Below are 13,506 nucleotides of genomic sequence, written 5' to 3'. Positions count from 1 at the left end.
CAGCTGTTCCGGCATTCTGGGAGTTGTAGTTTTGCAACAGCTGGAGGCACCTCGGTTGGGAAACACTGTCGTAAGGAAAATAACTCCAAAAAAGTCCCAAAATCCGCAGTTTCCCAATCAGTTTGCCTCCAGCTGTTGCACAACTGTCTGGGCATTCTGGGAGTTGTAATTTTGCAACAGCTGGAGGCACACTGGAAGGGAAACACTGCACTACGAAGAGTGGGTTTAATTAACTGGCTGAGGGCGGAGCCATCTTTTTTTTTCTTTTTCAATTTTATAAATTCAAAAGCCAGAAATTTTTTGCACATAACTTCTGCTATAAACTTGGGAATAGACCAAAATGCACCAAAAAATTATAATATATTTGATGCAATTTACTACAAACTTTTGCTTGCAAGTCTGGTAAAAAAAAACGTATAGGAACATAATATGGCAGAATTTTTTGCATCCATAATTCAACCGTAAGACCAGGACTGAGCAGAGGTCCGGCGTCCGGAGCCCACAGGTTTATTACAGGACACTTACCTGAATATTGGTGAGGAGAGTTTCGACGGATGACAGCCCGTCTGCAAAGAGGAATGGCGCTGGGAATCCGGGGGGTAAGGCCTGTCCGGCCAGTTGCACTTTATCCAAGGTGGGTTTTATGATGGGGATGGCGATTTGGATGTCGTCTGCAAGAACACACGGGAAGAAGGAAAGCCATTAGGTAATACAGGAAATAAATGGAGATATTAGAAAGACATAAAATTCTATACATATATAAATACAATTAATAAAAAATGTATTAATTAATTAAATAAATAAAATTAATAAAAAATAAATAATTAAAAATAAATACATAAATAATTAAATATAAATAAAAAATTAATAAAATGGATGAATTAATTAATAAAATTAATGAATAAAATTAATAAATAATTAATTAATAAAGTAAAATAAATAATTAATAAAGTAAAATACATAAATAAATACGGTAAATAATAAAAAAAATATATCAGACCACCCGCTGGGGGGCGCTGTGTAGTCTGCATATTAGTATAGAGAATGCTGCATTTTTCACTTCGCACAAATGCTTTCACCCGGATACAATTGTGACCTAAAACCCTGAATGGGTTCACACGAAGTATTGCAAAGTTAAACATTCTACAGTTTGTGTTTTCAGTTCTTCACCAGATCTCCGCTTACTGTCAGTGAATGGAAATATTCTCCTTACCACCCGCAGGGTATAAATCTAATCCAGACCTAATGCTTCTAACATTTAGAGTTTGATACAATTGAGACTCAACCAATCGCTCTTTCACGTTTAAATAAATTGCTACAATGTATCAGAGCTGGTAAGAAATGTATTCCGGGGGTTAAACAGGAATAAACAGGAGCACCACATCTGTCTTCAGGTTGGGTGTGGTATTACAACTTGGCTCCATTTACTTCAATGGAACTGAGCTGCAGAACCACACCCAACTTGCCAACGGCTGTCTGGGCATGCTGGGAGTTGTAGTTTTGCAACAGCTGGAGGAACGTTTGGGACACACTTCCAGTGTAGCAGGTGCTGTCAGACCAATCTGTATCTACAAAAGATTAAGAAATATGGTTATATAGTTGCTGGGGAAAAAAAAAGTAATTTGATAAGCGTCCAATTTCCCCGTCGGAATCATTGCGGCGCATAAAATACGCTGAAATAATGTTTCCGATACTATTTTAGATGAGTCGTTTTTTGTTTTTTTCAAGGAGCCGCGCGGTAAAATACATCACAGCCCGATCCATCTGACACGTAAAAAAATAAAAAAAAGAGGTTATAGAGGGAATTTCAGCGGCAATTGCTTTTCTGGGAACCCTTCCCCCGAATATATATATGGACCGCGAGCGCCTGATACATTCGTTTCGGAGGAAGAGATGGCGGCACGATTTCTCCTTACGGTTTCCATTTCTCAGACGCCCTTGTCATATTAATTCCAAGATTTACAATTAGATTCCGACAGAATTTTATTTTTTTTTTTTTTTTTACAATTTCCCATAAGGACCGGAGAACGCGGGCGGTAGGGTTATTAAACGTAGGGACCGCGTCCGTCCTGCCGCACTTCACTTGGAGGGGGCAGACTCATTCCTCAGGCGCTGATGAGATGCGGAGACGTTACGCCGGCTGACAGCAAACACGACTCGTCTATCGCGGCGGGTTTGTGTTCGCCTTGTATTTATTTCGCCATCCGTACGAAGGCGGGTATTTATCACAGGCGGCAGCGCCGCCACCACGCATTAAACCGAATTATCTCCCAAGATTAAGACCTGGCGGAGTCCCTGGCAGCTTCCTCTATATCTGGCCATTTAGTGCTGCTCTGGAGCTCGTGTATCAGGGACGCGGCGTTACAATGTGTCTTTTATTGCGCTGTATATATTAACCCCGGTGACAAATGCCCTTAATATGGGAGTCTTGACAGCGACACTTATTTTGCCGTCTGTCCCTAGATTTGGGGCGACAGGCTTAAAGGGGTTATCCAGGAAAAAAATTTATTTTATATATATCAACTGGCTCCAGAAAGTTAAACAGATTTGTAAATTACTTCTATTAAAAAATCTTAATCCTTTCAGTACTTATGAGCTTCTGAAGTTAAGGTTGTTCTTTTCTGTCTAAGTGCTCTCTGATGACACGTGTCTCGGGAAACACCCAGTTTAGAAGAGGTTTGCTATGGGGATTTGCTTCTAAACTGGACGTTTCCTGAGACAGGTGTCATCAGAGAGCACTTAGACAGAAAAGAACAACCTTAACTTCAGAAGTTCATAAGTACTGAAAGGATTAAGATTTTTTAATAGAAGTAATTTACAAATCTGTTTAACTTTCTGGAGCCAGTTGATATATATTTATAAAAAAAAAGTTTTTTCATGGATAACCCCTTTAAGCCTAGGATTACAATGTATAAGGTGCTCAGAGAAAAGAAGTTCTGCAGCAGCTGCAGGGTTCACAGTTGCACGAACTCACACTAGAGCGGCAATATATTGTATTCACAGGAAGGTAGGGTCGGGAGATGAGACCCCCAGCGATCAACAGGAATGCTATACAGGGCCAGTTCTGCCTACAGGCAAAATAGGCAGCCGCCTAGAGCGCCCTCTTGTTGGGGGCGTAGCTCTGCCTGCCGCAAGAAAGTTGAACCAGCATCCAAAACACAAGCTCAGCCAGCAGCATGAGGAGGAGGTTTGTTACAGTGTGTCAGCCCAGAAGTAAGGAGATTACATGAGGAGGAGGTTTGTTACAGTGTGTCACCCCAGTAGTAAGGAGATTACATGAGGAGGAGGTTTGTTACAGTGTGTCACCCCAGTAGTAAGGAGATTACATGAGGAGGGGGTTTGTTACAGTGTGTCACCCCAGTAGTAAGGAGATTACATGAGGAGGGGGTTTGTTACAGTGTGTCACCCCAGTAGTAAGGAGATTACATGAGGAGGTTTGTTACAGTGTGTCAGCCCAGTAGTAAGGAGATTACATGAGGAGGAGGTTTGTTACAGTGTGTCACCCCAGTAGTAAGGAGATTACATGAGGAGGAGGTTTGTTATAGTGTGTCACCCCAGTAGTAAGGAGATAACATGAGGAGGGGGTTTGTTACAGTGTGTCACCCCAGTAGTAAAGAGATTACATGGGGAGGAGGTTTGTTACAGTGTGTCACTCCAGTAGTAAGGAGATTACATGAGGAGGAGGTTTGTTATAGTGTGTCACCCCAGTAGTAAGGAGATTACATGAGGAGGAGATATGTTACAGTGTGTCCCCCCAGTAGTAAGGAGATTACATGAGGAGGAGGTTTGTTACAGTGTGTCACCCCAGTAGTAAGGTGATTACATGAGGAGGAGGTTTGTTACAGTGTGTCATCCCAATAGTAAGGAGATTACATGAGGAGGAGATATGTTACAGTGTGTCACTCCAGTAGTAAGGAGATTACATGAGGAGGAGGTTTATTACAGTGTGTCACTCCAGTAGTAAGGAGATTACATGAGGAGGGGGTTTGTTACAGTGTGTCACCCCAGTAGTAAGGAGATTACATGAGGAGGAGGTTTGTTACAGTGTGTCACCCCAGTAGTAAGGTGATTACATGAGGAGGAGGTTTGCTACAGTGTGTCACCCCAGTAGTAAGGTGGGTCGTGTCAAAGGGCGGAGTCAAGGGGTCAAAATTTGCTTTTGCTTAGGGTGGCAAAAATCCCTGCACCAGTTGTGATACTATATAGCAGTGTTTCCCAACCAGTCCAAACTCCCCCCCACCCCCAGTTGTTGCAACACTACAACTCCCAGCCTGCCCAGGCCTGGGTATGCTTGGAGTTGTAGTTTTGCAACAGTGTCACGTAGATTTGGAGACAGGGTTAAGATGTGGGAGATTGTCCTGTAACAATGTGTAGAATTCAGAGCAAAAGAAGTTTTGCAGCAGCTGCAGCGGGTAAGTGTCACAAATTTACACTGGATTGGCAACATATTGTGGAACATTATCATTATTAGTGGGGGGTCGGAAGAAGAGACCCCCATCAATTGATAGGAACATAATATATATATATATATATCCTCCATAGGGAATGCAGGAGGTTGTAGTTTTGAAACAGCTGGAGGCACCCTGGTTGGTAAACACTGCATACGGACAACTTTTACAACTTCTTAATAAACTTTATGTTTTCAATTACCACATTTTTAACTAGCTGTTGCAAGACCACAACTCCCAGCATGCCCGGACAGCCAAAGGCTGTTCGGGCATGCTGGGGGTTGTAGTTTTGCAACAGCTGGAGGAACCTTTATTAGGAAACACTGCTTTGGAGATTCAGACATGTAGCAGGATGTTCTATGGAGGAGTGTTCCTCAACCAGGGTGCCTCAAGCCTTTGGTTGTCTGGGCATGCTGGGAGTTGTAGTTTTGCAACAGCTGGAGGCACCCTGGTTGGGAAACACTGACCTAGGGGCTGATGCAGATGGGCAATTTTGCGATTTGCTGGTAAAATCTAGTTGCAAGATGTCCGATTTTTCTGGCGCTCAATGTGCAACGACACCAAACCCCATTCTCCTCTTACGTCCTACGGACCGAGCAGGTAAAGCATCTACCCTCAGTCCGTGGCTGACCGCCATTCGGTGCGCACCCTCTTCGCCTTCCAGTACATTCCGCCTCTGGGAACGACTATTGATAGCGTGGGACGAGCGTCACGCCGCCCGGGCTCCAGTGTTTTCCGTGCACTAAAATTGAAGTTTCAAAATAACATTACTCTCCGTTAAAAAAGAGAGACACGGCGGAATTAGGTGCTGGCGGCTGCGGCGAGGATCAAATGCAAAAAGTCTCATATTTCACGGCCTGCGAGTCAGGAGCCGGAAAATAAATAGAAAAATAAGAGGTGTACGGGCAATGATTCATTTTGATAATCTGGCCCGAGAGAGACGGCCGCAGACAGCGCGCAGATCCCAGCATCCACAGAAAGACAAATAGGACGCAGAGGGTGGAAATTGGGATGACAGTGCAGCAGAGGTCACATCGATTTTTAACAGCGTTTTCGTACAGATGAGATAACCCTGGACTCCATTGCGCCCATTGTTCATATCCTACCTGTCCCCCAAGCTATAAATTTCCTGCTCCGAGACGGAAAAAAAGGGGCAGTAAAAAAGAAGGATTCTACTTATGACTCCTTATGATTAAGTTTTTGTGCTAACCAAACATGTCCTGTCCGCCAAGGTCACGCCGCGCGCTGCTCTCCCGTAATGGCCGCTGAGGAGCGGATTATGTTGTGGTGTGTCGGGGAGGATCGGCCTCGTCCCCCATTCATCACCTCGGTTTCTGATTGGAATCGCGCACTTCACAACCTGAAGTATAAATGTGTCGGAGATCTGCGCCAATCCCGTAAAGATGACTGGGAATGGCGCCGCTTCTCTCCTGGAGTGCGTTTTAAGAGGGGGATGCCGATCGGATGCCTGTGTATTTTTTCACCAAATACTGATGATTCTGCCCTTGCCCCCGTAATAATCTAAACTCCCATCATATCCTAATAAAATCAATCTAGAGCATTGCTCTTTAAAGGCACCCGCGTTGGAAAAAACACTGCTCCGTAGGACTTCCTGCTACAAGTCTGAAGCTCCATAGCAGTGTTTCCCAACCAGGGTGGTGCCTCCAGCTGTTGCAAAACTACAACTCTCAGCATGCCTTTCTAGGAGTTGTAGTTTTGCAACAGCTGGAGGCACCCTGGTTGGGAAACACTGTTCCATAGGACTTCCTGCCTTCAGCTATTCAAAAACTACAACTCCAATCATGTCCTGATAAAACCAATCTAGAGCAGTGGTTCTCAACCTTTTTCGCAACTGTACCCCCAAAGGGTGAAAGTATGTTCGCGGATACCCCTCGCGCGTAAATTCGTAAGATGGGTACCCGCGGACAAAAAGTCATAAAATGACTTATTTTCCTAATGGGGTGTGCTTACCTTTATACTAATGTGATACTTAACCCTCTTGTGCCATTATTCCCCATTATTCCCCCCTCCATCTGATCCCCTTTTGCTATTATTTCTAAACAATTTCCTGCCCTCATTTTATATCCTATCTTTATACAGATACACGTTTATTATTCACTTTTCGGTAACCATCTCTGCTTTCTACTTCCCAATATTTTTGTCTCCCACCTTTTCTATGTTACCAACCACATTTGCTTCCCCCCTAACTTTCATGTTACTAAACCCCCTTCTGTGATGTTGAGGATATATTTTGGCAGTCACAGCATTCTGTACTATATTTTGCGCTGACAGCATGCTGTGTGTCTTCTGGGCCGTATTTTACCTAACGCACTTTTTGCTACCAAATTCACTTTTCCGTGTCCCACCTGTTTATGATGTGTTACCCAAAATGCAGTCATTGAATGGTGCAGACGATGCTCTTTACACATGTCACCCAGGGTTAGCCCCCTCGCCCTGCGGTCCGTCTCCATTCTGAGCGGAGGCCATTTTCGTGCTTGGGATTCTTGTCTGACTTTGTTGTCTGTGTCATTTGGAGAACACGCTCTGTCCTAAAATCTGAAAACCTATTAAGTGTGAATGATGAGGCCTCGGAGCGCCTGGCAGAGCAAGGGTTATAAAGTGGAGAGCTTCGTTTTATGACAAATTCAATACCGAGGGGCCGAGCAGAGATGGAACGTCAAAGCCCTATCAATAACATTACGCCTCCTCCTGCTGCTGCTGGACAAACAATGGGATGTCACAAAGTTACATTGTACAATGATACAATGAATCCAGGAACACAACAAAACCCTGGAACAAATATACAATGATACAATGAATCCAGGAACACAACAAAACCCTGGAACAAATATACAATGATACAATGAATCAGAGAACACAACAAAACCCTGGAACAAATATACAATGATACAATGTATCCGAGAACACAACAAAACCCTGTAACAAATATACAATGATACAATGTATCCTAGAACACAACATAACCATGGAACAAATATACAATGATACAATGTATCCGAGAACACAACAAAACCCTGTAACAAATATACAATGATACAATGTATCCTAGAACACAACATAACCATGGAACAAATATACAATGATACAATGTATCCGAGAACACAACATAACCATGGAACAAATATACAATGATACAATGTATCCGAGAACACAACAAAACCCTGGAACAAATATACAATAATACAATGTATCCGAGAACACAACAAAACCCTGGAACAAATATACAATAATACAATGTATCCGAGAACACAACAAAACCCTGGAACAAATATACAATGATACAATTAATCTAAACACACCATAACTAGAGACGAGCGAACTTACAGTAATTCGATTCGTGACTAACTTCTCGGCTCGGCAGTTGCTGACTTTATCCTGCATAAATTAGTTCAGGTGCTCCTGTGGCTGGAGACTCTCCTAGGACTGTATCCACCTTTTCCAGCCACCGGAGCACCTGAACTAATTTATGTAGGATAAGTCATCAACTGCCGAGCCGAGAAGTTTGTGGCGAATCGAATCACTGTAAGTTCGCTCATCTCTAACCATAACCATGGAACAAATATACAGTAATACAATGAATCTGAGAACACAACCTAACCCTGGAACAAATATACAGTGTATCCCTGACAACACTCTGTATCCATGGAACAAAGTTATACTATATAATGATACAATGTATTTCTGAGAAGACACAACAGAAACTTACAGAATCCTAAATAAAAGGGGCATCTACCACCTTTAGCTCAATGAGTTAACAGAAGGGAAGGAGCCATATGGGGTAGAAGTGTATTCACACACAGGCCCTGGGGTCCAGTCTCTGCCTCTTCATATGAGTAAAGATATATATATATATATATATATATATATATATATATACATTATAGAGATATATATATATATTCACCACAACAAGACACTGAACAGGCAGGAGATGCTGAGAGGTTTCTCTAAAGCTGTCTAAGGACCCGTTCACAAAGGAAAAACTCATGTGGATTTTGACACAAAAACTGATGTGTTTTACTTTTAGTTTATTTATTTATTTACATTTTTTCCCCCAATTGAAACAAACCAGTGTGGAGTTTGATGTGAAAATGTGTTCTATGTGAATGGTAAACACTGGGGAAAAAAAGTGTTTTTTTTTTTTTTTTTTTTTCAGTTTTCCACTGGAGTACCCCTTTAAAGGAGTACTCCAGCCAAAGACATCTTATCCCCTTAGGGGATAAGATGTCTTTGGCCAGAATACCCCTTTAAAGCGTACCCGTCAGATCCAACAATTTTTTTTTTAAATATATTTTTATGTGTCTAGCTCCTTTATTTATTTTTTTATTACACTTTTAATTTAGCTCACTATTCTGAATTCATCTCAAAGGGAGGGGGCGTGGCCTCAATGTACAGGTCTCCGCCCCCTCCCTCAGTATGCTGTCTGCTCACATCTCCCCTTGCATTAGCAAAACTACAACTCCCAGTATGTCCTCACTGACAGTAGCCGGACACAAGATGACAGTGGGAGGATTTTTCCTGCGCTCACAGCTGTCAATCAAGGAAGTGTGTCCATGACATAGGTGATGACTCATGGACACAGCAGGACTAGTCTGTGTCCCAGCAGGCAGGGGGGCAGTTGTTTGTCTGGATTTTTCTATATGAAATACTGAAGATTTTCTAATGAAAGCAATTGCAAAACCTATTGGTTATACATGCTTTACAACATATCAAAGGCTTTTGTATCTGACAGTGCCCATTTAAATTAGATAAATCTGCAAACAAACCTACAGCAGATCCAACAACTAAGGTGCTGCGGATTGTGAAGCCTGCGCCGCAGGTCAATTTCTGCAACGTGTGGCTGAGAATACGGAAATATTATCCATTTATCCGCACAAAATCCAAAAAAAGGTCCAAATATCTACTGTGGAGGGGTTATTGTGCGAACCCCGAGACAACGACGGCGACAAGAATAAAAACCGTCATATGTGTCCTTAGTCCGCAGTGAAGCGGCGTCTCTCTGCTATCACCCACCTGGCGTGGTGCCCACCTTATATTTTACAGCCTGATTATCTATCATTGTAATTAGCCCAGAAATTATTAGTTACATTTTATCGACCCTACAATAAACAGCGACATTTTCTTGTCACTGTTTTAATGCACAAAGTGGCAGCTGTCCAAACATCGCAACGCAGGGATGCCGGGTTTTATTACGTTTAGGAAAAATAATACAACCGCTTCCATATTAGAATAATGGAAATTTCTGGAAGTGTCACATGGTTATATAGCAGTGGTCTCAAACTGTGGACCTCCAGATGTTGCAAAACTTCAACTCCCAGCATGCCCGGACAGCCTTTGGCTGTCCGGGCATGCTGGGAGTTGAAGTTTTGCAACATCTGGAGGGCCACAGTTTGAGACCACTGGTATATAGATAAAGTGCGGATAAAGGGGTAAAAATTTAACAAAGGGGTTAAAAATACCTACAGCAAATCCAGAATCTCTTCTGCCCCCTCCAGAACCCATTCTGATTTATTTATTGTATTTAATTACGGAACTTTTACATTTTTGCAATAATTTAACCCCTTCATGACCACAATACTTCTATTGTCGGCAGAGGTAGCCTGCGGCTGGTTTGCTGTGCCGAATATTGCGGGAGCTGGGCTATAGTACTAAATACCAGGAGCAGAGAAACCTCCGACCCTCATAGTTTAACCCCTTAGATGCCAATGTTAAATTGTGACCGCGGCATGTAAATGGTTTCCAAAGTTCTGTCGGCCCCATTGGCACCCGTACGCCACGTTAGCTGGGACACAGATTTTCATGGCACTTGTGTCGACTCGGCTGAGCCTCTGGCAGCGCCACCTGTCGGCGTTATGTGGACAGGATAATAAACTGCACTACAGTACTGGTGGGGACAGCTGCCGAACAGAATTGTAAATGCAGCTCTGGAGGTGACTGCAGGATAAGTCATGGACAGCAGAATAGTGAGTGCAGCTCAGGAGATGACTGCAGAATAAGGCATGATTTAATAGCAAAATAGTAAGAGCAGCTCTGGAGGTGACTGGAGGATAATACATGATGTAACAGCAGAAGAGTGAGTGCAGCTCTGGAGGATTAGACATGATATAAAAGCAGAATAGTGAGTGCAGCTCTGGAGGATTAGACATGATATAAAAGCAGAATAGTGAGTGCAGCTCAGGAGATGACTGCAGAATAAGGCATGATTTAATAGCAAAATAGTAAGAGCAGCTCTGGAGGTGACTGGAGGATAATACATGATGTAACAGCAGAAGAGTGAGTGCAGCTCTGGAGGATTAGACATGATATAAAAGCAGAATAGTGAGTGCAGCTCTGGAGGATTAGACATGATATAAAAGCAGAATAGTGAGTGCAGCTCAGGAGATGACTGCAGAATAAGGCATGATTTAATAGCAAAATAGTAAGAGCAGCTCTGGAGGTGACTGGAGGATAATACATGATGTAACAGCAGAAGAGTGAGTGCAGCTCTGGAGGATTAGACATGATATAAAAGCAGAATAGTGAGTGCAGCTCTGGAGGATTAGACATGATATAAAAGCAGAATAGTGAGTGCAGCTCTGGAGGTGACTGGAGGATAAGACATGATGTTACAGCAGAATAGTGAGTGCAGCTCTGGAGGATAAGATGATTTGATAGCAGAATAGTAACTGCAGCCCTGGAGGAAACTGGAAGACAAGACATGATGTAGCAGCAGAATAGTGAGTGCAGCCCTGGAGGAGATTAGGGGATAAGACATGATGTAACCAGCAGAATAGTGAGTGCAGCTCTGGAGGTGACTGCAGGATAAGTCATGGACAGCAGAATCGTGAGCGCAGCTCTGGGGATGACTGCAGAATTAGGCATGATTTAATAGCAGAATAGTGAGCGCAGCTCTGGCGGTGACTTAGATGTGAACAGCAGAATTGTGAAAGCAGCTCTGGAGATGACTGCCACATAAGACATGATGTTACAGCAGAATAGTGAGTGCAGCTCTGGAGGATAAGATGATTTAACAGCAGAATAGTGATTGCAGCTCTGGAGATGACTGGATGATAAGACATGATGTTACAGCAGAATATTGACTGCAACTCTCGAGGATAATATATAATAAAACAGCAGACCAGCAACTTCAGCTCTGGAGGTGACTTAGATGTGAACAGCAGAATGGTAAAAGCAGCTCTTGATATGACTGCAGGATAAGACATGATCTAACAGCAGAATAGTGAGTGCAGCTCTGGAGGATAAAAGGATTTAACAGCAGAATAGTAAATGCAGCCCTGGAGGAGACTGGAGGATAAGACAGGATGTAGCAGCAGAATAGTGAGTGCAGCTCTGGAGGAGACTGGGGAATAAGACATGATGTAACAGCAGAATAGTGAGTGCAGCTCTGGAGGTGACTGGAGGATAAGACATGATGTAAAAGCAGAATAGTGACTGCAGCTCAGGAGGATTAGACAAGATGTAGCAGCAGAAAAGTGAAAGCAGCCCTGGAGGATAAGACATGATGTAACAGCAGAATAGTGAGTGCAGCTCTGGAGGTGACTTGAGGATAAGATGTGATGTAACAGCAGAATAGTGAGTGCAGATCTGTAGGTGACTGGAGCATAAGACATGATGTAACAGCAGAATAGTGAGTGCCGCTCTAAAGGTGACTGGAGGATAACACGTGATGTAACAGCAGAATAATGAGTGCAGCTCTGGAGGATAAGATTTGAACAGCAGAATTGAAGTTGCTGTGATGTAGTACGAGTATGTATAGAGCCTGTCGCTCTACTACTCCTGATGCCCAGAGGGTAGGGGGTAAAGTAGCTGAGCCCATGTAGTGCCCAATACTAGGGGAGAGATGAGGAGATGGGTGGGTGACAGAGTATATGGCTGACTACCTGCACCACGTACAACCTTCCCTGCACCTTGTCTCGGGCTCCGCGTGGGGGGGGGGGGGGGGAGGCGCCTTCCATACAAGTTTGATACAAATATTTATGAACCCATATGGGGCGACAGATGTCTCTGCAAACACATTGTAGCGGGATTTCATTTCCAGCCATAATCCTGGTTGCTGTGTCAGCAGCTTTCTCCGCTACTTATGGGCGAAAGTAAAACCGCGCGAAACGAACATTAACACTTCATTAATATTTATATAAACAGAAGCCATTAACGAAAAAGAAAAGAAAATCCTTGTAGAAACGCGCGATTGTCAGATCGATCCAATCAAAGGATTTCAAAAGAGAAAAATTCAATAAATAAAAAAAATAACAAAACAATCCAATTGTGGGTGACGGATTTTCTCGTTTAAGTTGTATAAACGCGGAAGATAAAACGAACATTACCGCTTCATTAGGAGGACTTTAAGGTAGTGTTTCCCGACCAGTGTGACTCCAGCTGTTGCAAAACTACAACTCCCAGCATGCACAGACAGCTGGGAGTTGTAGTTTTGCAACAGCTGGAGTCACACTGGTGAGGCAACTCTGCACAACTGAGAGTTTGCTACAATTGTATCCCGGATAGAATCACCTGTGTGAGCTGAATGAGGAGGATACAATGTAACAAACTATCAGGCAGGGGAGGCATTTGAGGTGCTGGGTTTGGGAGTATCGTCTAGATCGGATACGATTGTAGCAAACTCTCTGCTGTGAGATAAATTGGGTCAGAATGACATCACACTGTATCTCAGCAGAAGTCTGGTACGTGGTGTAAGTGACATGACATGTATCTAAGCACAAGTCAGGCACGTTCTATAAGATACATCTTTGTATCTAAGCAGAACTGAGACATGTCGTATGTGAAATGGTATAAGTAACATCACATGTATCTAAGCAGAAGTCAGGCACATTGTATAATATACAGATATGTATCTAAGCAGAGGTGGGGGGGGGGGGGGCCCTAGGACTGGTTTGAGTGGTATTGGGGCCGCTCTGCCAGTGGGTCGTTCCCCCCCCCCCCCATGTGGGCACTGGTGTCGCGGCGGTGGTGGTCGCCGCCCAGTGCTACGCCATTTTATGCTAGGGACATTAGGGACCCACTCTGAATAGGAGACCTTGAC

General features: G+C 43.4%; 1 protein-coding gene across 5 annotated transcripts in view; it reads right to left on the bottom strand.

Moving 5' to 3' along the window:
* DACH2 (dachshund family transcription factor 2) overlaps positions 1-13,506 on the bottom strand; it is a 446,138-nt gene that overhangs the window by 32,549 nt on the left and 400,083 nt on the right. For all 5 annotated transcript variants that reach the window (XM_056538671.1, XM_056538672.1, XM_056538674.1 and 2 more), the window contains one exon: positions 526-671. In XM_056538671.1, the coding sequence (XP_056394646.1) occupies positions 526-671 (146 nt within the window). The remainder of the gene's footprint in view (positions 1-525; positions 672-13,506) is intronic.

The sequence above is a fragment of the Hyla sarda genome, chromosome 9 (assembly GCF_029499605.1).
Source record: "Hyla sarda isolate aHylSar1 chromosome 9, aHylSar1.hap1, whole genome shotgun sequence".
Classification (NCBI taxonomy): Eukaryota; Metazoa; Chordata; class Amphibia; order Anura; family Hylidae; genus Hyla; species Hyla sarda.
Note: the sequence above shows the minus strand (reverse complement) of the source record. Positions and strands in the feature narration are given on the sequence as shown.